Below are 26430 nucleotides of genomic sequence, written 5' to 3' on the forward strand. Positions count from 1 at the left end.
AAGTTCAGCCGGGAACATATCTCCAAGGTGCATCGTACAATATGTCAATAAGAACAGAAGCAGAGCATTTTCCTTGGAGTGAGACAGCCTTAATTTCGAATTTTATGCTTTGATGGTACAAACAAATTGCTCTGCCTTACAGCTATATTGTGATAAGGAAGGTGCTGATCTGATATGGGGGAGGGGGGGGGGAGTGCCATTAGCATTACAGAAAGATACGAATTCTGTTGAAATGAGTTGTGGTCCCTTACCAGATACAATGGTTGGTAATCCTTCCTGACAGAATACAGTTGCTAAAACTTAAATTGTGCTGGTCAACATTAAGGAAATTTGGAAAAAAGTGTTCATGACAACAAGCCATTGCGAACCCCAAAATTTCCCTGGAAAATTGATGTTGAATTCATTGCCGGGGGGGAGCAGGTATGATCTCAGTGCACTCCTTGCAATGCATAATCATGTTTTCAATGTCCTTGTCCATTCCTAGCCACATGTGGTGCCACTTGGCCAATTGCTTCATACAAATGATTTCTCAATGTCCTTTATGAAGTAATTCCAACCCCTCCTGCCACAGAGATGACAGGATCAGCAACCAGGTCTGTTGATTTGGTGTGTGTAAGAGCACAACTCTATTCTGGACTGAAAATGCATCCTGCTGGAAGAACTAAAACCAATGAGACTCACTGGGAAGCTTAATTCCAATCCTTCCATAGGCCTGCCTGACTGAATGAACTGGCAAAGGAGCCCCATCTTGCCCCATGGTCATGGTGATTCAATGGTGGCTTAATTGACATGGTCAATGCGGAAGCAAGCTTCCTCAGGAGAATCAGTTCTGCATCTGATCTGACAGGAAGACAAGATAAAGTATACACACTAGCATGGTGTGTTGTGGGGTGATAGAAAATCTATAATGATAACTGACCAGGGAAAGCACCCATTTTTGAAATTTTGGCAATGTCCAGTCGGGCACAGGTTTGGCTGGGTGTAATAACCTGATGAGAGGCTTGCAGTCCATTAGCAGTAAAACATTTTTGTCCATAATGACACTGACAAAACTGGGCAATGCTCTAGTTGATTAGTTGATTATAATTTACCTGAGCTTTGCTAATCAGTTTCGGTGTGAACACAATTGGGTGGCCCATTGTACCAATCTTGTAGGACAGCACCACCCCATCACCATAGGAGAAGGCATCCACTATCAGGAAAACAGATTTAGCAGGAATAAAGTGAACTAGACATCTATACCTAAGTGAGACTTTTCTTAATGTCTGAAAACTCATTTTTTGTTCAGATGACCGGACAGAGGGAAAATTTTTCCACCTGAGAGCCTTTAAAGGTTCCACGATCTGAGCAGCATTAGGGATGAAGTGAAGATAATAAGAGATCTTGCTCTTGTACTTCGAAAAATCGCAACTGGGCAGCATCTTCCAAGATAATACAGGCATAAAAGTTGTTTACTACACCAAGACAGTCCTCAAAAAGCTGATGCTATTTTTCACACACCTTTGTGATGCTGTCATGGCTGGCAAGGGAGTTGATCATTGCCACGCCATCCAAAATTTGGAGGCTGAAGTTGTCAAAGTTGTTGAGGCTAAAAATGTTAGGACTGTTGTACAAGAGTAGCGCCATGACTGGAATTGCCTTACAGGTAGATCTCTACTGCACCTGTAGAAGACAAAAATGCATTTCTATCTGAATGACTCTTCACTCTTCTATGACGTCTTGCATTCACTGGTGAAGAGAGTCCAATACCACTGACTCAGGTTTGATTCTGGGTTCACCATTGACAACTTTCTGCATGCACCAAGCTGCTGGGGTTTGTAGTTTTCTTCATGATGAATTCCTTTAAAAGGAAGGAAGGAAGATTAGGGTTTAAAGACCTGTTGATGTCAAGATAATTAGAGATGCACCATGAGCTTAGGGTGGGGAAAGATGGGACAGGAAATCAACTGTGATTCCTCAAAGGAATCATCCTGGTGTTCACCTAAAAGATTTTGGAAAATCACAGAAAACCAAACACTGTATGACCAGACAGGGATCTGTTGTCTTCCTGAATGTGTCACACCACTAAATCATCTCGACAGCTGTATTCCTAGAGGCTAAATTGATTGTAAGGAGATTATTTCATGCTCTATAGGTAGACACAGGACTACCAGTTGCCTCTAAACTGGCAAAACACAGCTGTATTGTATTCTGTTCAGGATGCATATGACACATAATGTGTAGATAATGATCATCAGCTGCTGTTGTTGACCACAGTAATGACTGTGGGCCTGATCTTCAATGTTTTGTGGGACACAGCAGTGGGTGAAGGTACAAATGGTGAGCATCAAGTTTGTGGGCCAGTTCCTGTGCTCATAACACTTCAGAGGGTAAATTGACAAAGTGTGTACAGTCTACACTTCAAATGACCCTTCATGGCATGCTGGCAGTCTAAAAAGATTACTCAAGCTGCATTGTCCCATTCATGACAAAAGACACAGCATGGACTACTAAACTCTACTGGGAGTGCATGCTGTTACTTGAAAATGCTTCAGAATAAAGCAATTGAAAATAAAAAGCACTGCAAATATCAAGACTGAATTGTAACCTCATTAATTAACAGAAAAAATATCAAAATGCAAGAAACAATAGATTTTCATAACTGACTTACCCATGATGTCAACATCAGTATAAGTGTTGTTAAATCAGTGTAGCAATACATATTGAACATAATAACGTTAGAAAGACAGTGGTACAACATGTGGAAACATTCCATTATTAGTAATTCCATTTCACTAAGATGGCTCACTATTATACTATTCATATATCTCAAATATACAAACAAATAAAGGGGACACCAATTAACTAATGACAAACATCTTGACAGTTTCTGACTAAAAACAAAAATACATTGAATCTTTGTAGAAATCCAGGAAGAACAAGTGAGCAATTACAATGAATAAACTGAATAATTTCTGTGCAATTTTTTGACTCATGCAAAATAGCAATAACCAGTGTTATGCCTGCACTTGCTGCAGTTTATGCATGACATTTGCTATCTTTTTCAACTACCTTCCATCCTTCATCAACAACATTTCTTTAATAGTTGTTCTACAACGATATATCACTTGCAGTCTTTCATTTCAAGTCCTAAACTTCTTTTAAAGCTATGATTATTAGAGAGTTTTAGCACTATCATAAGTTCCTGGCAAAACATTATTCTTTTATTGCCAAATGATTTGCATATTTTGTATGTAGCATATAGTCACTTTCTTTACATCTCTGAATTGCATTCTGCAAAATTTAATAAGACTTACACTAACAGTAACAGTATAAACTTATCACTTCCTCTCCTTGAATTGAATAAGTTTCCAAACATGCATTAAAATTTTTTGACATGTGTGTCTCTAATGTAAATGAGGGTACAACTTCAAATTTACTCGAGCTGGTTCACAAGACTGTCTGGAAACTATGCTCAAGCACTAAGGTATGTAAGGTCTTCAACTATTATTGGTATTTAACACAACTGAACTGAAGCCCATATCCCAACCAGCAGACAGAGCACTACTGCTGTCTGTGACTTACCAGACAACTTAATAACTAATTATAAATAGTAAACAATGTACAAACAAGCATTCTGTATCAAGTAAGAAAATTTCACACCACATAATAAAATATATGTTAGCAGCTGAGGTAAAACTGTGAGTACATTCTGCCATATCTTCATAAATATCTCCATCACTGCATGAAGATTAGAATAAACATGCCATAGTAATTGCTGTTAGAATTTAATATCATTTGTTTATTGCTATTTGCCATTCATCTGATGTGATACTCATCTGCATCTATTAGGCAAATTTTTTGTTTCTTACTCTTTTCAAATAATTATATTTATGTGAATGGAAAGTCCAGGATGCAATAACAACTACATTATGAGAAGGATAGAGTGCTACTCACTGAAGACACTAGGTCACAGGCAGCCACAATGAAGAGATTGTTGCACATTTTAGGTTTTGGCCAAAATACACTCCTGGAAATTGAAATAAGAACACCGTGAATTCATTGTCCCAGGAAGGGGAAACTTTATTGACACATTCCTGGGGTCAGATACATCACATGATCATACTGACAGAACCACAGGCACATAGACACAGGCAACAGAGCATGCACAATGTCGGCACTAGTACAGTGTATATCCACCTTTCGCAGCAATGCAGGCTGCTATTCTCCCATGGAGACGATCGTAGAGATGCTGGATGTAGTCCTGTGGAACGGCTTGCTATGCCATTTCCACCTGGCGCCTCAGTTGGACCAGCATTCGTGCTGGACGTGCAGACCGCGTGAGACGACGCTTCATCCAGTCCCAAACATGCTCAATGGGGAACAGATCCGGAGATCTTGCTGGCCAGGGTAGTTGACTTACACCTTCTAGAGCACGTTGGGTGGCACGGGATACATGCGGACGTGCATTGTCCTGTTGGAACAGCAAGTTCCCTTGCCGGTCTAGGAATGGTAGAACGATGGGTTCGATGACGGTTTGGATGTACCGTGCACTATTCAGTGTCCCCTCGACGATCACCAGTGGTGTACGGCCAGTGTAGGAGATCGCTCCCCACACCATGATGCCGGGTGTTGGCCCTGTGTGCCTCGGTCGTATGCAGTCCTGATTGTGGCGCTCACCTGCACGGCGCCAAACACGCATATGACCATCATTGGCACCAAGGCAGAAGCGACTCTCATCGCTGAAGACGACACGTCTCCATTCGTCCCTCCATTCACGCCTGTCGCGACACCACTGGAGGCGGGCTGCACGATGTTGGGGCATGAGCGGAAGACGGCCTAACGGTGTGCGGGACCGTAGCCCAGCTTCATGGAGACGGTTGCGAATGGTCCTCGCCGATACCCCAGGAGCAACAGTGTCCCTAATTTGCTGGGAAGTGGCGGTGCGGTCCCGTACGGCACTGCGTAGGATCCTACGGTCTTGGCGTGCATCCGTGCGTCGCTGCGGTCCGGTCCCAGGTCGACGGGCACGTGCACCTTCCGCCGACCACTGGCGACAACATCGATGTACTGTGGAGACCTCACGCCCCACGTGTTGAGCAATTCGGCAGTACGTCCACCTGGCCTCCCGCATGCCCACTATACGCCCTCGCTCAAAGTCCGTCAACTGCACATACGGTTCACGTCCACGCTGTCGCGGCATGCTACCAGTGTTAAAGACTGCGATGGAGCTCCGTATGCCACGGCAAACTGGCTGACACTGACGGCGGCGGTGCACAAATGCTGCGCAGCTAGCGCCATTCGACGGCCAACACCGCGGTTCCTGGTGTGTCCGCTGTGCCGTGCGAGTGATCATTGCTTGTACAGCCGTCTCGCAGTGTCCGGAGCAAGTATGGTGGGTCTGACACACCGGTGTCAATGTGTTCTTTTTTCCATTTCCAGGAGTGTACATTCGTCTGAAATAGAAAACACACCCATGTTCATGTTCACACAAGCTCTACCAAATGTTCACACAAGGACAACACACACACAAATACTGTCTCTGACCACAGTGGACATCCAATGATCAAACCCGGTTGCAGAATGATTCAAATAAGATAACTGTATAGTACAAAAACTGGCACTTTTTTCTGATTAAGGAAGAGTGAGTATGAAAAGAAATGCCTCAAATTCCAGGTACATGTTAAATCACAAAGCTTCAAATACTGTCAATTCAACTAAATACCTAGGAATTACATTTACAAATTACTTAAATTGCAACTATCACATAGTGGGGAAGGCAAACCAATAACTGTTTTATTGTCAGAAAACTTAGACTATGCAACAGGTCTGCTAAAGAGACTACTTATACCATGCTTCTCAATACTCTGTTAGAGTACTGCTGTGCAGTTTGAGATCTTTACCATGTGGGATTGACAGGGAACATTGAAAAAAGTCCAAAGAAGCACAGCTCATTCTGTATTGTCATGAAATAGGGGAGAGAGTGTCATGGATACAAGTCAGTTGGCATGGCAATCATTAAAATGAAGGCATCTTTTACTGTGGCAAGATCTTTTCACAAAATCTCAGTTTGAGATCTTTACCATGTAGGATTGACAGGGAACATCGAAAAAAGTCCAAAGAAGCACATCTCATTCTGTATTGTCGTGAAATAGGGGAGAGAGTGTCATGGATACAAGTGAGTTGGTGTGGCAATCATTAAAACGAAGGCATCTTTTACTGTGGCTAGATCTTTTCACAAAATCTCAATCACCAGCTTTCTCCACTGAACGTGAAAAAATTTTAGTGTCATCAACCCACATAGTGAGAAATGGTCATTGTGATAAAATAAGAGAAATCAGAGATTGCACAGAAAGATTTAAGGGTTGGTTTTTCCTGTGGGTACTGTTATGGAGTGGAATGGTAGAGAAACTGAGGAGCCAATTCTAGAGTAACCCCGTAGAATGGAATGGGAGGGGGGATAGTGCCTGTCTGTGCAGGCCTTAGTAAGACCTTCAGCATAATTGGTGTATAGCCAAATGTGTGTGTTGTATGTTGGCTTGAAAAAGGATGCATCCATAAGCTAGAGAAGTTTTTGTCTTGTTTATGTACTTGTCAGTGACTCAGCACTTCTACTATTGTTGTGTTTTACCTCTACTTCAAGCTTTCCATTTTCCATTATCAAAAGAATGGATAATATTATTTTCACAGACAATATTACAGCTGCACTGACTTGAAAGATAAAAATTACACCAAACAGTAACTGAATGAGCAGCAATGGGAACATGATATGCTTGAAGTCAGTGCATCATTACATAAATTGATTTTACAGTAGAAGACTGTATACTCTTAAAGAAGCTACTCATATCATCATCATCCTCATTGGCATGACAGCCCTTTGTGAGCCTTAGCATTCTGTAGAAGATTGTCTCGTCCTCCCCTGTTTAATGCTGGACTGCTCCTGTTCTGAATTCCAATTCCCCTTGTGTCCTCTCATATCCGTCTGACAGTTTATCTTAAACAGGTCAGGTTGGCTATATCTTCATAAGATTTCATAACATCTGATTTTTACAGGTTGGGCTATCAGCCCAATGCCAAGCTCCAGTGATTCTGGAGTGCCATTGTTTCTGCTAGAATTGGTTCCTTTAGCTGATGGGTCCCCATTTTAAAGGATTGGGAATTTGCTTTTCCGTCCTTGCATGAGTTAGCCATGCACACAAAGTGTACCTGTTGCCTAGGGTACATGGCATGGCCATGCGTGCATTGGACTTGGTAGGAATACAAAGCATTTCCTGTGTTTTGTTAGTGCATTTCCACCAGCAGGAAATGCTCCAACAGGGCCACATGCTGCCCTTTTGACCCCAAAAGAAGCTACTATTGTACTGTATTGCCTAAGAGTAGTGGTCAGTTAGTGATACAGAATGTGCATTTTATCATTCTGTTGAGCATCAGTGTGCACACTATTTCCTGTACAGACATTGAACCCTCTAATAATTAGGAGCCATTTCTGTCTTGTTTCCATAACCTACAAACATATAGGTTCCCGCGTAACATTTTTCATCATAGCTTCTACAGCAATTGCAAAGAAAAACAAAATATGTACTTTTGTTTTCAAGTTGTAGCTTTTTCTGGAAGTCCTCCGGCTGTCTCCCATCTTTGCTTGACTTCCTCTGCAACCATCTACCAGCTGCCTCTAAGGACATTGGAAATCTATTGTTTTCACAAGTACAGTTCAACAAATCCATGTTTTTTAGTTATAGATTTCTCCCAGAAGCATTTCCAAAACATCATCAGTCATGTAAGAAAAGTTGTCTGTTACAAAAATTATTATGAGTATGATATTCATTCTGTTATTTACAGTACCAGTACACAATGTAGTTACTCATCTTAGTATGCTTTTTTTTGTCAGCTTATACGTAATCTGTTGTATGCATGTCTACATGTAGTTGCTAGTCCTTCATACTTTTGTTAGTTCGTATCTTGGAGCAAAGAGTGTTGCTGCTGTTAAAATTATCTGTCAAAGTTATACTAGGTAAAACAGATCTAGAATACAACTTATTTGTTTCAGATTTGTTCCCAGTAGTACACATTCTTGTTTGTCTTTGAGAATTTTTAAATCAGCAATCCTCCACGGTAAATGACTGTACCAAATTGTAAAGGTGCATCCTACAATAAGGTGAAGCTTTATCGCAAAGCTGGAAGTAACAATAAGTTGGTCCTTATTGTAAAGTCAGAGTGTTAATAATATGGTTTTTCATCTTTACTTCTATCTACATCCTCTACTGCATTATTGAATAATTTTAAAATCTGACTGAATGTACCACATCAAAAACGTAAACCACACAGTGAAAATCTTAATGTTGACCAAAAATTGCCAGTAAATGAGATCACTTCTAAAAGAGACTAATGAGAATTGAACAAAAGAACATCTCTGGATGAAGCAGTGCTCCTCTTAATAGAGAACATGCCTTGGAAATGGTGGTGCAGTATCTGTTCATTAAGCTGAGAATGACTGCCAACAGTGTCTATTTACAGCACTGAGTGAAAACCACTACTTGCTTCATATTTTATTAAAATTTTGTTTAATAAATGTGCATCCCATCAAAAACATAACCAATATGATTAGTCATCTTGGATAACGTATTTGGGTCTCTTACAGGGAACATTAGGTTCTTCAACTGCGAAGACAGAGAGAAACTATGCAAAAAGTAGGAAAAATTAGTATCAGTGGATTGAGCCACAGGTCACTTTTGAATTTCATATAGGCGAGAAGCACTTTTTTCTTTTTGCAAATTCACAGAGTCATATAAAACTGTTGAATTACTCATACAGGAGAGTGACATGATTTTTTCTTGAAATATGTTAGCAAAAGATAAATAGTAAAGAAAAGAGTTGACTAAGCAGAGAGAGAGAGAGAGAGGGGGGGGGGGGGGAGGAGAGAGAGAGAGAGAGAGAGAGAGAGAGAGAGAGAGAGATATTTCTTGACATTGTCTGCAAAGGATGTAGCCACTTTGAGAAAGTTTGATAAAGATATGTAGGAACATAAATATGGAAATAATACATAAGAACAAAAGGGACATGAAATGGGACTTGTGAAAATGAAGGTATGGGATTTAAAATCAAAATAAACAAAGTGAAACATTGTATATTGTAAAAAATCATTTTGGACAAAACAACTAGTTCCCTGAACAATACCACTAAAAGCAATAGACATCCAAAAATGGCAAAGGAAAGCCACATCTAATATAGATTGAGCTGAATGGATTTACTATCAAGAACTACAGATCAATGAATGTCAACTGTGACATAAATTTCTATGAACAGTGCTGGAAAGTTAACTATATATGGAGAATGATCATGTGATATGTGAATTTTCCTGGCATATTAACTGATAATATTCTTGTCAGGTCTGTATTAACTGATAATATTCTTGTCAGGTCTGCTGTCGGATCATCAGTCAGCTTGAGACAAACATTTTAGTGAGCCTTCCCCCTGCCATCTTCAGATGAAAATACAGTTTGCTCAGTCTCACTGGAACTGATTCCTACCTGGAACAGTGGCCCTGTTATATCACAGAAAATCGACAATACACATACCACAAGCTGTTACTTTCGGAGATACACTGATGATACATTAATGGTGAGGCCACATGGGCTAAACATGCTCAGCCATTTCTCAGATTATTTTAATTGCCTTGGGCCTTCACTGGAATCAGCAGAACATAAATGCAGATTTGTTGCTTTCCTATCGTATGCTGGGAGTATATTTTCAAATACAGGAAGTATTTAGAAATATGTAATATTAGAAGTTTCTTTTGTCAGCCAACCAAGACTGGAGCTCACCTTGGCTTGGTTAAAGAGGATCTAAGATTGAGGAAGTGCACCACTTACAAAACCTTTCCCACTGTGGGAAAACATAATTCAGCCAGACAATTTACACCACTCATGGCAGATTTATTGAGTGCCATTGCCATGTACAATTACTAGAATTTGAGTAATCTGCAGAGGCAGAGCACTGTCTAACCAAGGGACAGAGAATGATGTATGATGATACACAGTTGTTCTTGTGTCTTGTTACTAGGACTTTCTTTTAAAGAAACAAATTGAAGTTTGACTTGCAGATAATATTATAGAGATATGGGCTAACCTTTAGATAAAATATGGACAACTGTTTTATCTAACATTAAAAAAAACAACAGTCTTGCAGCAGCAACAGCTTTTGAAGCATGTGCTGTTGGTTTTCTGTGGCATATAAAAGGACCACTATTTATGGTAGGAAGCTGTTCCAGAGAGATTTAGCACACAGAATTCTCAAAAAAAAAATGGCTCTGAGCACTACGGGACTTAACATCTGAGGTCATCAGTCCCCTAGAACTTAGTACTACTTAAATCTAACCTAACCTAAGGACATCACACACATCCATGCCCGAGGCAGGATTCGAACCTGTGACCGTAGCGGTCACGCGGTTCCAGACTGAAGTGCCTAGAATTACTCGGTCACACCAGCCAGCCCAGCATTCTCACCTGAAGATAGCAGCCAGATGGACTGCTGAAATTTCATGTCAAGAATACCGTATGAATCAACTGCAGATCCAGCAAGAATGTTATCAGAGTGTGATAATGTTCCAAACTACCCATCTAAAAAGGATAAATAGGAATTATAGTAAATGTTACACCTAATAAGAACTGGCCTATAAACAGGACTGATTACAGAAAGACAAGCTTCAGAAGTATAGTTTATAATTATATATACTTAAGCTGTAAAGTCTGTGTTCTTAGTCAAATGACCAACATGAAATTATGTAATGGAACAACTGACCATCACTTACCTTCAGAGAATAAAATTCTGAGAACTGTCGAAAGATACAGATAGTACAACAAACTATCCTAATTTTCAGGACTAGCAGTTTCTGCCTCCAAGAAGAAAGATGGATAGGTTGAAGGGGATTGCAAAGTATAAAAATCAAAATCCTGAAAGATATGAAGTGTAAATCACAGAAATGAAGATATGAGCTACAAAATCAAAGCAAAGAAACTTGAAACTTAGTAGATTAAATACACTGTTCACATAAAACAAATCGTTGGCTGACATGTTCCACAGGAACAACAGATGAGCCCCCTCATCCAGTGTCTTCCTTTCTAACTTCCCCTGACCTATCCCTCTTTCCTCCTTGAGGAAAAACTAATAGTTATGAAAGTCTGGATAGTTTTTGTACTTTTTTCTATTGGCACTACCAATTATCTCACTTCCTGAAAGTAATTACTGGCCGGTCTTCCTGTTAGATAGCTTTATAGTTTTCTCAAGTGAATTTTCCTTTGATACAGTTAAGTAATAAATGTGCCACTTTGTAGCTGTTCCTATACTCTATGAGTCTTCATGAAAAGCTGTGTGTTGGCCTTTGCATGAATAAACCGGGTAAGCCATATCACTTTGCCTCTCCACAAGCCATATAAAAATGATAATATAAGGGGCAATCAAAAAGCGGGAGTGTTGCTGCAGCATTTATGCAACATAGTACAATTCTGATACAGGTGTATAAACACTGAAATGTAAGCTAGAGATCAGTGTGGTATTAATGTCTTTCTGACATGGTAAATGCAGAGATGTGAAATATAGTGATACTATTATCAAATGAGTTCAAACGGGACAAACTTGCTGCTATTCCCTCCTTGAGTGTCTAAGGACAAGCACCAGTAGACATCCATTAGAGAAGCAAGAACATGTATGGGGCAAGATGTATGTTGAAAACCACCATTGTGGAATGGTGCACCAAGTTCTGTGGTGGTGGCAATTCGATACAAGATGCTGGTCTATCTGGAAGGCCAGTAGAAGTTACATCAACTCAAGTGAAAGACACTTGGGCACCCACCCTATAATCCTGATCCCTCTCCATGTAATTATCATGACTTTGGTCCCTTAAAAAGGCCATGGTGAGTTGACAATTCCTGTTGGATGAGGATGTGCAGAATGAAGGAAAGAAGTTTCAATGGCTGGTGGTAGGAATCCAAAATCACGTGTACAAAATATTTTCAAATTAATAGAAACCTATATTTCTATTAACAGAAGAAACATAACTTAACTTTTTGTTATGAGGTCGCTTCATGTGTTTCCAGTGCCTCATACATGCAATTACTTTGACACACTATTACTACTTGCAGAACACAGGCTAAGTATCATCTTCCTATTACTCGGTACTGATACTCTTGAGGTCTGCAACCGAACTGGGGCCCGACCAGCAATTGGCAGCTGGTTAAGTCAGCGTCGACAGGGGGCACTGGACTCTGTCTTCCTGGAGGTGTGTCACTTCTCGCTCTTTCCATTGGTGCAGTTCAGCACCTTCTTGATGTTGTTTTGTGATGTTGGGATCCGTGATTTCTTGATGCTGTTTTGCGGTGCTGCACTGGTCGGTGTGCAATCAATCTTTTGGAATTGCACAGGTGGTATGATTGCTTATAAAAATTTTGCCTGATTGGCTTACTGATTCTAGACAGTACAGCATTTGCACAGAAACTTTTTGATTGCCCCTTGTAGTAATATGTCATTCACACGGGACTGTGCCCTGTGTCCTGCATGCAATGTGTGTCAGATGAATACATCAATGTTATAGTTTTCATTCCTAGTGTAAGCTCTACTTACAAGTGTACATGAGGCACGTTTCATTTAGTTTACTTCAGGATGAAATCTTTTGTGACTGGGCACTCTAGTGTTCATAACATGAACAACAAATTACTTGGGATCAGAAAATGCAAGGTTGACTGAACATTATGTATAACATGCATGACTGATCTCTGTGTGGATAGAGTCTATTTTGGGCATTTATATTACACATAAATATTTATATGGCATGATGACTGTAAATAACAACTTAATTTTACAGTGATCAATATTAACAATGAACAGCAGGTCAGTGACATGGTGATCACAAGTTTTCCAACAATGTAGTTCAAAAAATGGCTCTGAGCACTATTGGACTTAACATCGATGGTCATCAGTCCCCTAGAACTTAGAACTACTTAAACCTAACTAACCTAAGGACATCACACAACACCCAGTCATCACGAGGCAGAGAAAATCCCTGACCCCGCCTAGAATCGAACCCGGGCGCAGGAAGAACAATGTAGTGTATGTAGTCATATAGACATGTATTGTGAACTGTAATCTAACATTTGCATGTAATACTTTTAGATGGCTCTATTGGTACTAATCCTGTATAGCACACTGCACATAGCACTTCTGTTATGTTTTCAGCTGGTGGCACCAGCATCACTGGTTGAGGATACGTTTCTCTTCCCTAATGTCTAGCACACTATTGAACCTGTAAGTAGTATCCAACCTGTGATGCTTCATCACATTTTATTTCTGTTATTCCTTGTGTAAATATGTTCCCAGTTTTATAAGTATCTATAGTGCAATTTTGGTTCACATTTGAAAATATCTTTCTAACAATATTAAATGCTGCAAGACATGACACATATCATTTTTTTAACACAATTCAGTTGATGTACAGCATATAAAAAAAGATTTCAGTTATGTTATCAGTCTTTTTGCAGTATAAACTCTCTATATCAAAGTATCAAAAATATTAAAGAGTATTAATGTTTTAATATTTAAAAAGAATTGTTACAAATTTTTTAAAGATTTATTGTATGTTTGTTGTTGACTGACTGACTGACTTGGTAAGTAGTAAGTAGCAAGCCAACATTTCAGTGCAGTAATTCTATTCATAATGTCTAGAGGAATATGTAGTAATTGAGTGTAATACAGTATTTTCTTAGAATACATTCATTACGCCATCTCTTGTGTAGCATTACTGATCTTGACTTTGACTGGTCACTATAAGTGATTTTGCTAATCATGATTCTAGTTACTGTAGTGTCTGTCATGAACTTTATTGTAACATTAGTATCAATTATGTATTTGAGGGTTCCAGGATGACTCGATTACTGTTGCTCACTTGACTTTAATGATGATATGCAAAAAGTCTGACAATGACTACCCCAAGTCAAAATCAGTTGTGTATGCACAATAAATATTAGTTAGTGCTGTATTGGAATCAAACACTTCAATATAACTTGAAGAGTGACATGTGAGATAAATATTATTTGTGGTTTTACAGCCTAATTTATGATGTGTATTATATTAATATGTGGTTCAAAGTGTTTGTCACAAATGATCAGCCAGACAACATATTTTTTTCTCAAGCAGAGGTGACCGGTTGAAGTTTATGAATATCAGGAAATAGTCTCCATGCCCTCCTTTTCTTAATTATGGTGCACTGAATACAGAACAAAATTGTATAAGTCTGTAAAAAAGGCCTTGTGCAATATCTATGAAAGTAATTGCAGTTGTCTTTCATAAGTATCTGAACTAAAGACTATGAACTTTTGCAAAAATAGGAAAAAATTACAAGGGACCAAGACCGCAACTGAATAAAAAGTTAAGGTAACTGTAAACTGTGATACATAGAGGGAATACTGCTCACTCAAGAATCACATAAATTGAGAATCATAATTTTGCTTCTGATGAAACATCTAGTGTCAGGTTAAGTAGTAGCAGATTTGTTGTTGTTGTTGTTGTGGTCTTCAGTCCTGAGACTGGTTTGATGCAGCTCTCCATGCTACTCTATCCTCTGCAAGCTTCTTCATCTCCCAGTACCTACTGCAACCTACATCCTTCTGAATCTGCTTAGTGTATTCATCTCTTGGTCTCCCTCTACGATTTTTACCCTCCACGCTGCCCTCCAATACTAAATTTGTGATCCCTTGATGCCTCAGAACATGTCCTACCCACTGATCCCTTCTTCTGGTCAAGCTGTGCCACAAACTTCTCTTCTCCCCAATCCTATTCAATACTTCCTCATTAGTTATGTGATCTACCCATCTAATCTTCAGCATTCTTCTGTAGCACCACATTTCAAAAGCTTCTATTCTCTTCTTGTCCAAACTATTTATCGTCCATGTTTCACTTCCATACATGGCTACACTCCGTACAAATACTTTCAGAAATGACTTCCTGACTTTTAAATCTATACTCGATGTTAACAAATTTCTCTTCTTCAGAAACGCTTTCCTTGCCATTGCCAGTCTACATTTTATATCCTCTCTACTTCGACCATCATCAGTTATTTTGCTCCCCAAATAGCAAAACTCCTTTACTACTTTAAGTGTCTCATTTCCTAATCTAATACCCTCAGCATCACTTGACTTAATTTGACTACATTCCATTATCCTCGTTTTGCTTTTGTTGCTATTCATCTTATATCCTCTTTTCAAGACGCTATCCATTCCATTCAGCTGCTCTTCCAAGTCCTTTGCTGTCTCTGACAGAATTACAATGTCATCGGTGAACCTCAAAGTGTTTATTTCTTCTCCATGGATTTTAATACCTACTCCGAATTTTTCTTTTTGTTTTCTTTACTGCTTGCTCAATATACAGATTGAATAACATTGGGGAGAGGCTACAACCCTGTCTTACTCCCTTCCCAACAACTGCTTCCCTTTCATGTCCCTCGACTCTTATAACTGCCATCTGGTTTCTGTACAAATTGTAAATAGCCTTTCGCTCCCTGTATTTTACCCCTGCCACCTTTAGAATTTGAAAGAGAGTATTCCAGTCAACATTGTCAAAAGCTTTCTCTAAGTCCACAAATGCTAGAAACGTAGGTTTGCCTTTCCTTAATCTTTCTTCTAAGATAAGTCATAAGGTCAGTATTGCCTCACGTGTTCCAGTATTTCTACGGAATCCAAACTGATCTTCCCCAAAGTCGGCTTCTACCAGTTTTTCCATTCGTCTGTAAAGAATTCATGTTAGTATTTTGCAGCTGTGGCTTATTAAACTGATTGTTCGGTAATTTTCACATCTGTCAACACCTGCTTTCTTTGGGATTGGAATTATTATTATATTCTTCTTGAAGTCTGAGGGTATTTCGCCTGTGTCATACATCTTGCTCACCAGATGGTAGAGTTTTGTCAGGACTGGCTCTCCCAAGGCCGTCAGTAGTTCCAATGGAATGTTGTCTACTCCGGGGGCCTTGTTTCGACTCAGGTCTTTCAGTGCTCTGTCAAACTCTTCATGCAGTATCGTATCTCTCATTTCATCTTCATCTACATCCTCTTCCATTTTCATAATATTGTCCTCAAGTACATCGCCGTTGTATAGACCCTCTATATATTCCTTCCACCTTTCTGCTTTCCCTTCTTTGCTTATAACTGGGTTTCCATCTGAGCTCTTGATGTTCATAGAAGTGGTTCTCTTATCTCCAAAGGTCTCTTTAATTTTCCTGTAGGCAGTATCTATCTTACCCCTAGTGAGATAAGCCTCTACATCTTTACATTTGTCCTCTAGCCATCCCTTCTTAGCCATTTTGCACTTCCTGTCAATCTCATTTTTGAGATGTTTGTATTCCTTTATGCCTGCTTCATTTACTGCATTTTTATATTTTCTCCTTTCATCAATTAAATTCAATATTACCCAAGGATTTCTACTTGCCCTCGTCTTTTTACCTACTTGATCCTCTGCTGCCTTCACTACTTCATCCCTCAAAGCTACCCATTCTTCTTCTACTGTATTTCTTTCCCCCATTCCTGTCAATTGTCCCCTTATGCTCTCCCTGAAACTCTGCACAACCTCTGGTTCTTTCAGTTTATCCAGGTCCCATCTCCTTAAGTTCCCACCTTTTTGCAGTTTCTTCAGTTTTAATCTACAGGTCATAACCAATAGATGGTGGTCAGAGTCCACATCTGCCCCTGGAAATGTCTTACAATTTAAAACCTGGTTCCTAAATCTCTGTCTTACCATTATATAATCTATCTGATACCTTTTAGTATCTCCAGTGTTCTTCCATGTATACAACCTTCTTTTATGATTCTTGAACCAAGTGTTAGCTATGATTAAGTTGTGCTCTGTGCAAAATTCTACCAGGCGGCTTCCTCTTTCATTTCTTAGCCTCAATCCATATTTACCTACTACGTTTCCTTCTCTCCCTTTTCCTACTACCGAATTCCAGTCACCCATGACTATTAAATTTTCATCACCCTTCACTATCTGAATAATTTCTTTTATTTCATCATACATTTCTTCAATTTCTTCGTCATCTGCAGAGCTAGTTGGCATATAAACTTGTACTACTGTAGTAGGTGTGGGCTTCGTATCTATCTTGGCCACAATAATGCGTTCACTATGCTGTTTGTAGTAGCTTACCCGCATTCCTATTTTCCTATTCATTATTAAACCTACTCCTGCATTACCCCTATTTGATTTTGTGTTTATAACCCTGTAGTCACCTGACCAGAAGTCTTGTTCCTCCTGCCACCGAACTTCACTAATTCCCACTATATCTAACTTTAACCTATCCATTTACCTTTTTAAATTTTCTAACCTACCTGCCTGATTAAGTGATCTGACATTCCACGCTCCGATCCGTAAAACGCCAGTTTTCTTTCTGCTGATAACGACATCCTCTTGAGTAATCCCCGCCCGGAGATCCGAATGGGGGACTATTTTACCTCTGGAATATTTTACTCAAGAGGACGCCATCATCATTTAATCATACAGTAAAGCTGCATGTCCTCGGGAAAAATTACGGCCGTAGTTTCCCCTTGCTTTCAGCCGTTCGCAGTACCAGCACAGCAAGGCCGATTTGGTTATTGTTACAAGCTAGATCAGTCAATCATCCAGACTGTTGCCCTTGCAACCACTGAAAAGGCTGCTGCCCCTCTTCAGGAACCACACGTTTGTCTGGCCTCCCAACAGATACCCCTCCGTTGTGGTTGCACCTACAGTACGGCTATCTGTACTGCTGAGGCACGCAAGCCTCCCCACCAACGGCAAGGTCCATGGTTCATGGGGGGAGGGTAGCAGTTTTGTGGCAGTTAATATTCACTCAAATAATAAATCAACATATTGCATAGTTGTTGAAAAGGACTAAATGAGAAATGAACTGTCAGTTACTGAATTGTTGCAGTGAAAAAATACATCACAACAACATTGTACATCAACTGTTTTAATATTTACTTTTACAAAAACATCAGAATAGTTGAACATAACCTAACTAACAAGTTATTTCAATGTACCATGTTTGTGCTGTGGCTGTGAACTAACATTAGCTCCAGTTATGTGCCCTGGCAGTCAGTGAACTCCTGACAATGATGGCGGAGATGGCCATCGAAAGCTCAAGGATTTTATTTGAATTGATGCAGCTGGAAAACTGAGAATGTTTTATTCAATTAGTCCAGTTCTTTGGGAGTAAATGTTTGCATTTATCACAAAATCTTCACTTTCCACTTTAAGATCAGATAAATTATTGTTACAAATTGTGCAAAAGTAATTTTTTGTAAATAATTTAATCATCTTTCTTTGATAAAGTTATCTTTCATGTATGATTCCATTTCCTCTCACAGGAAAATTGCTGGGACTCTTAAATGTCCACCGAGGTGCTCATCAAGACTTGATATAATTGTTTTGTTGTTCCCGTAGCTGACAAGATAGCATCAGACTGGAAGATTCTATCCTTGTCAGGCTTAGATATTTCATTACTGTTGGCTCTCAATGCTTCTTCAGCATAGTACACCATAATAGTTGTTAAGTATTTATTCTTCTTGAATGAAGCTTGAAGCAGATTTTGGTTTTAAACCTTACATGAGAAACTAATTTTTTCCATTTTAACCTAAAATTATTAGGACTTCAAGACTCTGCTCATTAAAGAGTGCGTGACTACACAAAATTAATTCACTGTTTCTAATGCACAGCTTCAAGACTTTAAAATTGTGTTGATTCAAGCTTTTGTAGCTCAAGCATACAACTTCTTTATTTACTTTCTGCTTCTGAAAGTCTAAGTGGCTCCGTTATTTATGAACTATCATTTATATTGTTTCACATACTATAGGACTAGCACTAATTTGGTTTCACTTATTAAAGAATCATCGTTTCTTTCGTTTCATGGTGGACAATATTTTTTGTGGAAACTATATTCAATAAACTTTTGTTAGTCCACTATACATGGTCTGTTTACTTGTGCCCAACAGCTTAGTATGCATCAAATCATCTGTAGTCTTTGTAGCACCGCATTTCAGAAGCTTCTGTTATTTTCAGTGTGCCCTGTTTATTGTCCATATTTCACTATCATACATCTACATCTATATCTACCTCTACATCTACAGTCCACAAGATACCCTATAGTGTGGAGTGGGGCTTTGTGTAGCACTGTCATTTCCCCCATTCCTGTTCCAAGCATGAATGGTTTTTGGAAAGAGTGATTGTTGGTAAGCATGTATATGAGCTGGAATCCCTCTAATTTTACCTTCATGGTCTTGTAATGAGATATACATTGGGGGAAGCAATATATTGGCTGATTTTTCTAGGAACATTCATTCTTGGAAATTTAACAGCAAACTACACTGTGAAGCAGAACACTTCCCTTGGAGCTGGAGTTTGCTCAGCATATCTGTGACAGGCTCAGGCTCACTAAATGAATCTGTAATGAAATGCACTGTTCTTCTGTGGATATTCTTTATTTCCTCTCTGAAACCTGTCTGGTACAGATTGCAAACTTAGCAGCAATATTCAAGTATTGATCAAACAAGGAATATGTAAGCAACCTCTTTTGTGGGTGGACTACACTTACCAAGGATTATTTGAACGAATCTCAATGTGGCATTGCCTTACCTGTGATTAGTTGCATATGGTTATTCTGCTTTCAGTTGCTCCATACTTATATTTCTTGATATTTTATGGATGTGACTGCTTCCAGCAACTGTTCTGAAAGGGTGTAAACATACAATAATGATCTTTCTGCCTCTTTAAGTGCAATACTTTATATATGTTTACATTGAGAGTCAACTGCCAATCCTTACACCAAACATTGAACTTCTGTAGGCCTCCCTGCCGTTTCTAGTGTTGCTTCTCTGTATATGACAGCATCATCTGCAGAAATCCTCATGGAACTTCTGATGTCACCCAATAGGTCATTTATGTATATTATGAATAGTAATGGTTGTATAACACTCCCTCAGGATAGGTCCAAAGTTATTTTATATCTGGAGATTTCTCTCCACTGCAAATGACAAACTATGTTCTGTTTGCAGTCATACAGCTGGTCTGATATTCCATGTGTTCATATTTTGTTCGTTCTCCATTTGAAGAAAGCTCATGTTGTCATCAGGTTCTGAACGTAATATTTCCTTCAGCAGATTTTGATGTGTATATTTCTCTCTCAATTTCAACCATTCACTTGATCAGCAACTTGTTTTCTTTTTCTTATTTATACACAATGCTAAAGTCAAAGCAAGAAATATTTTATCTGAATTGGTAGCCATTCGCACCAATGTCAAAATACTTCATGACATGAACAGTCAGCTTCAAAGGTGAGGTTAAACTGATGTACAGTGTATGGGGGTTGTTTGAGAAACCTGTGGATTAAAAAGAATGAATCTGACAAACAAGTTTGATTGTGTATGGCTTGCTTAGGATGGACTCAAGGAAGTTCACACAGAGATATTACTCATAACATAACAGAATGATTCTGCTGACTCATTTCCAACCAAGTGTCTGAATCATGGGGTTTCCAATTATTTAAATACATGTATACGAATAATTAGTGAAATCTCTAATTACATTTTAGTTCATAAAGAAACAAAGGTCAAATTTATTGCTGATGGTGTTCTAGTGAACCAAATAATAATTTGGTTTAGCTGTATATTAGGTAGCTGTAAAACTAATAAATTTATATTTTTGTACAGCTGATGACTGACTAACTTGTTATCTTCATTGAAATTACTCTGCAGCTGTTAAACTACAGCTATGAGCAATATCATTATATGAACTATTTATCACCATGTATACATCTGTTGGGTTTTACCAAGCTTCGTGTCAAATTCTTAGGTTCACAGTTTTCCAAATTTACTCACTCTCTTAATTGACACCAAATGTATTTTCCACATCATAAAAAATTAGGATAAAATATTACAACATTAGTTCTTATAATTAAACACGCTTAAAGGTAAATAAAGCAAAAATATCTTCTGGGAAGTGGAAATTATTATTACAAATAACTTTTTAAATAGAAGGTTTTTGGAGTTAATGAAATTTTGACTACAAACAGTAACTGAAGGGCTTTAAACTGAGATAGTTATTTTGCAAACAATTAGTTATTTGCTAACTGGAAATCTCAACTCCAATTATTCTGTAGAGATTGGAAACACTAAATATCTCTTTAAATAAATTGTTTGTAGATAAACTAATTATTCCTCTGCACTTAAAAATCACAAAACTACTTGGTAAAATATAAAGTTCTGTGAACAGTGGCTTAATCAAGAGATTAGTCACACATTACTAAATAAGAGATTAGTCGTCTATATGTATACAAGGACAAGAAAGATAAGAAATGTGTTTAAGTAGTGCAATTGCAGCAAATGGGACTACTCACAACTTTCTGCTGTTCAGCACTAATGTACAACCATATACTTGTGTATTATACATTCTTGTGCAAGCACTGCAAGTTTAAAAATACAGTCCATAAGAAGATAAAAAATTGGAACAGTTCACTAAGAAGTTGTGTTCTCCTGGATATGATGGTGTTTCTGCCAGGATAGTAAAATCGTGTGCTGACTTGATAGGATTGCCCTTAACCTATCTTTATAATCAGTCATCGATTTAGTGCATGTTCTCTGACAAGCTTAAATATGCTGTAGGAACATCTATTTATAAGACTGCAGATCACAACTTATCACAGACCTTCAGTATTATTTTTGTCACAAACCTTTCCTTATTGTCACAGTGTCTCAAACTGGCCACTTGAGCCAGAGCTTTCTCTACTAGTTGTGATTACAAAGACATGCTCATGTCATAATTTTTCCACTGTCATTATTTTTCCCTACTCTCTCTCTTCTTGCATTCTCCTGTCTTTATGTTTAAGTTAATGTAACGCTTTGTTGTGTACATAATTTCATTTGCCCAGTTATAGTGTTAGCTAAGCAGTAAATCAGATATTATCTGTTATGATAATACCTATTAATTATTTCTCTTAGTTACAGTTTAAAATTGGAACCATAGTGTTCATCATTATAATTATTATGAATTTATGTTACACATTTTCTTTATATGACAAATCACTTCAAATCTTTTACAGCGCCAAGACAACTTCTACAGGCCAACACACCATTCTGGAGGACCGTACTTTCACCGCCCAAGTGGTGGGCCTATCAGTAAACCCCTTGGAAGCAATGGTGGTGGCTTCCTTTCCAGCATAAGCTCTGGTTTCAACAACCTTGTCAGTAATTTCTTTGGCTGAGTTAAGGGCTCAAAGTTCACACTGACTATGAGTGTTTCCACATCATTCTCGACAATACCGAAAGAACAAGTGACAAGATTTTGCTACAAGTTTTGTACATCCCACCTTCATAGTTCTGTGTATGACAAAAGTACAAGTGATATGTATACTTACATGAAGTGTATTTCTACAGATTACTCAATCCAGAGAAAACTGGTGCACTATATATGAACTAAGCCTGGAAGTATTTTCAAAATTTATTATTGTGAATGTAAGTCCTAGTCTTATTCTTTCTCCTCAAAGAATATTGTAAATAATTCATTTGCTCTTCTGGATACAGAAGCAGTATTTTTTTGGGATAGATGTGCATCACATGGTGTACTGAGCAAACATTTTGTTCACAACCTGGACAATTCAGCTTCCTACTTCTATGTACTGATTTCTTTCTGGAAAAACATGTTTGTATTATATTTTTTATGTATTATTGTATTTATGAACCCCAATTAAAAATAATAATTCCAGTTACTTACACTTTCAATTTTCTTAATGTCCTGTTGTTGTACTGCATTTTTACAAGTTCACAACCATCATATTGAATGTGACAATAACAATTCTGGCAGCTTTTTTTCAGCCAATGTAAATTACTGATGATTAAATTTTGAGGTAAAATAAAGGTAAGGCAGTTTTTATTCCTAATGTGCACGAATATATGTTATCACTTGCTTCATGCATGCATTACACCTTTATACATTATGCACATCAATTCATTTTCAGAATTAGCCATTGTATTTCACAGTATTTTGTGCAAACTACAGAGCATGCTTGCTTCACAAAAGGACTTCCACAGACCTGCATGTATTTCAAGAATCTGAGGTAACCGACATTCTAATTGCCTGAATAATAGACTTCAAATTTGTAGTGCTTAAATCCCTTACAAGTATTATCCATACTTTGCTTATGTACATAAATCACACCTGAATATCTTTACAGGTTGCAGGAAACTGGAATCAGTCAACATTTAAACTCATTTTGTGGAATGACTGAATAATTTATTAAAACAAAAGCCACTGCGCCATCCTGTATAGTAAGGCATCATTCATATATGGTGTGGAGTGGCATGGTATCAGCACCCTGCTCTCTCAGCTATTGTTGGCTTGCCAGACCTTGGAGCTGTTACTTCTCATTCAAATACTCCTTGGTTGACATTGAGAGGCAGAGACGACTCTGTCCCTGTTTTCCCACTAATGAAAATTCCCTTGCAGTAGCAGAAATTGAACCCAGGTCCTCTGCATGGCAGTCAGATACACTGACCATTCAACTACAAATGCACAAGTTATTGCTCAACTTTTTATCCATTCCCCTCAAAAGAGAACATGAAGAAAAAAAGACAATGATGCTATGTATTTTTGGCATACAGAATCTTCAATTCATTTATAGTATATATTTAAAGAATAATATGAGTACATTTTATGGGTATAGAGACAAAGAACAAACTGATGGAAGGATGAAGGAATGAAAAGAAGTATATGGTGTTAAAATTTTTGTGCCACATTTTCGTTGCATGATTGATGTCTTACCACCTGTTATGAGAAAGTAACCCACATATCTGATTACCATAAAATCAGATCAAGTTGACTGATTTTAGACTTTAAATTAAATACAAAAACTGTTGTAAAATATTTTGATGCCAGGAAACAATACTATTGCTGATACGTTTGTCCACTTTGATATCTTTACTTGAAATCGAAAAATTCTGGAATGCTCCAACACAGAGATTAGCAAGTGTAGTCTTTATTTGTTAATGTACCAGCCTGCTAGTTTGCTGTTCAATCCACATGCAAGTGTCACAATCACCATGGTGTGAATCAGGGGAATATAGTTGGTAGTGCAATGACAGAGCAACACTTGCCTGTTTGTAGCATATGAATCTGTATCACCATGTGCTGTTACTGTTGATTTATCGTGATCCACCTGTTACTTGGACTCTGTGTGGACTGTTATTTGAAATATATTGGACATCAATAATCCTGGTTTCTGACAATGCAATGGAAACTACTTGCAGAATGTACCTTTTAATCTGATGACCACTGGCAGGTCAAAACCATTTAATGCATTGTGAAAAGCCCATGTGATAGTGGCATTAAATATGAAAAAAGTTAAAGAATGTGATCAGTCTATCACTTATTTATTAGAAGAGTATGTCAGCACAAAATGGGCTTGGCGATGTAATTGCTGCCACTTGTTACTCATGTAATGAACATTTGTGTTTATATCCAGGAAGACACCATAAGACAAGACAGCATTAAAGAGAGTAGAAGGGTAAGTAAGACAACATGTTTTCCGAGCGGCTGTAAAGTCAAAAACTCTTTATTTTCAAGTGCAGGCAGTTAAATTTATCAAATAGTGCTAAATATGACAAGCAAAGGACATTTGAAAAATGACAGGGCATAGGTACGCACAAGGCAATGTAAATAATAAGTGTGAGTTAAACTACTCATCAGTGTGGGTCCATATATGAATCAGTGTAGTTTGGTGGGAAGAAGGAAGGGTGTGACAGAGGGGTAGCAGAAGTTACCAAAACTTATTGTGGAATATGAATCAATGTATGACTTGTCATTCTTCACATGTAGAAAGCTTTATGAGAGATGAAACTCATGTTAAGAATTTTAATACGAATTATAGTTCCAACTATCTTGATTAACACTAGAGATGTCACCAGGCAGATTATGTAGCATTTTTCTACAGCAGACTTTGTAAAGAACGGAGAATTGTAGCATATGTTGGTGACTTATGGAGACTTTACACAATACATAAAATTGATGGATTGCTTTAGAATTGCATTTGATTTGAATATGTTCAAAATTTAAACATAACTAGTAATCATTATAAAAACAATGCAACAACAGACTGTAATAACAAAATGTCAGAATAAATGAAAACAATTTCGTGGCACTAATTAACACTTTTTGACAATGCACTGATGATGAATAAGGATGTAGATACTGGCCATAATGAAGATAGGTATGTCAAGTTTAAACACCAAAAACTATTAGTCTTTTGAGAAGGATGTACTTTACAATATTTACACACACCTAAATAATTTTGAAATCCCCTCAAGTTGCACACAGGCACAATTAAAAAGACACTCACATATAGCTTTTGGCCACACCCTTTCATCAGTAAAAAATAGACACACACACAACATTCACACACAGGTGTATGTGTGAATATTGTGTATGTGTGTCTCTCTTTTACTCACGAACACTGTGGTCAAAAGCTGTATGAGAGTATATTTTAGTTATGCCTGACTGTGACTTGACGTGTCTTCTTTATGGTACGTAGCAATCTGTCTTTTTCCTATGTTATTGATGTTTATACATGGACTTTTCATTGTTTAATTTTGGAGTCCATCACCTGAAATATTTGGTTACTTTAAATGAGAGAATAATACAATACACAAGCATCAATGATCAATAACACTGTTGGAAAGAGTAACTTAGCAATATCAATCACATATATATTATTAAAGACTTTGAAAGACAAAGTTAGAGAATAAATTCAAACCTCTGCCCATAAACACACCTATTGGTGATTTATATGTACCCTGGCAAAGTGAACCCAACAGGTTTTTTCAATTATATGAGCATTCCCTGAAGAAGAGAAATTTGTTAACTTCGAGTATAGATTTAAGTGTCAGGAAGTCGTTTCTGAAAGTATTTGTATGGAGTGTAGCCATGTATGGAAGTGAAACATGGACGATAACCAGTTTGGATACGAAGAGAATAGAAGCTTTCGAAATGTGGTGCTACAGAAGAATGCTGAAGATAAGGTGGGTAGATCACGTAACTAATGAGGAGGTATTGAATAGGATTGGGGAGAAGAGAAGTTTGTGGCACAACTTGACTAGAAGAAGGGATCGGTTGGTAGGACATGTTTTGAGGCATCAAGGGATCACAAATTTAGCATTGGAGGGCAGCGTGGAGGGTAAAAATCGTAGAGGGAGACCAAGAGATGAATACACTAAGCAGATTCAGAAGGATGTAGGTTGCAGTAGGTACTGGGAGATGAAGAAGCTTGCACAGGATAGAGTAGCATGGAGAGCTGCATCAAACCAGTCTCAGGACTGAAGACCACAACAACAACAACAACAACATGAGCATTCCAGATACCATTACAGCATCCTAATTCAGTCTACCATAAATTGAAAT

General features: G+C 38.2%; 1 protein-coding gene across 3 annotated transcripts in view; it reads left to right on the forward strand.

Moving 5' to 3' along the window:
• Positions 1-22747, forward strand: part of LOC126196424 (carboxypeptidase M-like) — a 293433-nt gene extending 270686 nt beyond the window's left edge. For 2 of the 3 annotated variants that reach the window (XM_049934563.1, XM_049934564.1), the window contains one exon: positions 22082-22747. In XM_049934563.1, coding sequence (XP_049790520.1) covers positions 22082-22243 — 162 coding nt within the window. In that variant the 3' untranslated portion in view covers positions 22244-22747. Of the gene's footprint in view, positions 1-13206; positions 13276-22081 lie in introns of all 3 variants that reach the window. The other variant, XM_049934565.1, reaches the window with a different exon arrangement.
• The last annotated feature ends 3683 nt before the right edge of the window (positions 22748-26430 follow it).

The sequence above is a fragment of the Schistocerca nitens genome, chromosome 1 (assembly GCF_023898315.1).
Source record: "Schistocerca nitens isolate TAMUIC-IGC-003100 chromosome 1, iqSchNite1.1, whole genome shotgun sequence".
NCBI classification, from domain to species: domain Eukaryota; kingdom Metazoa; phylum Arthropoda; class Insecta; order Orthoptera; family Acrididae; genus Schistocerca; species Schistocerca nitens.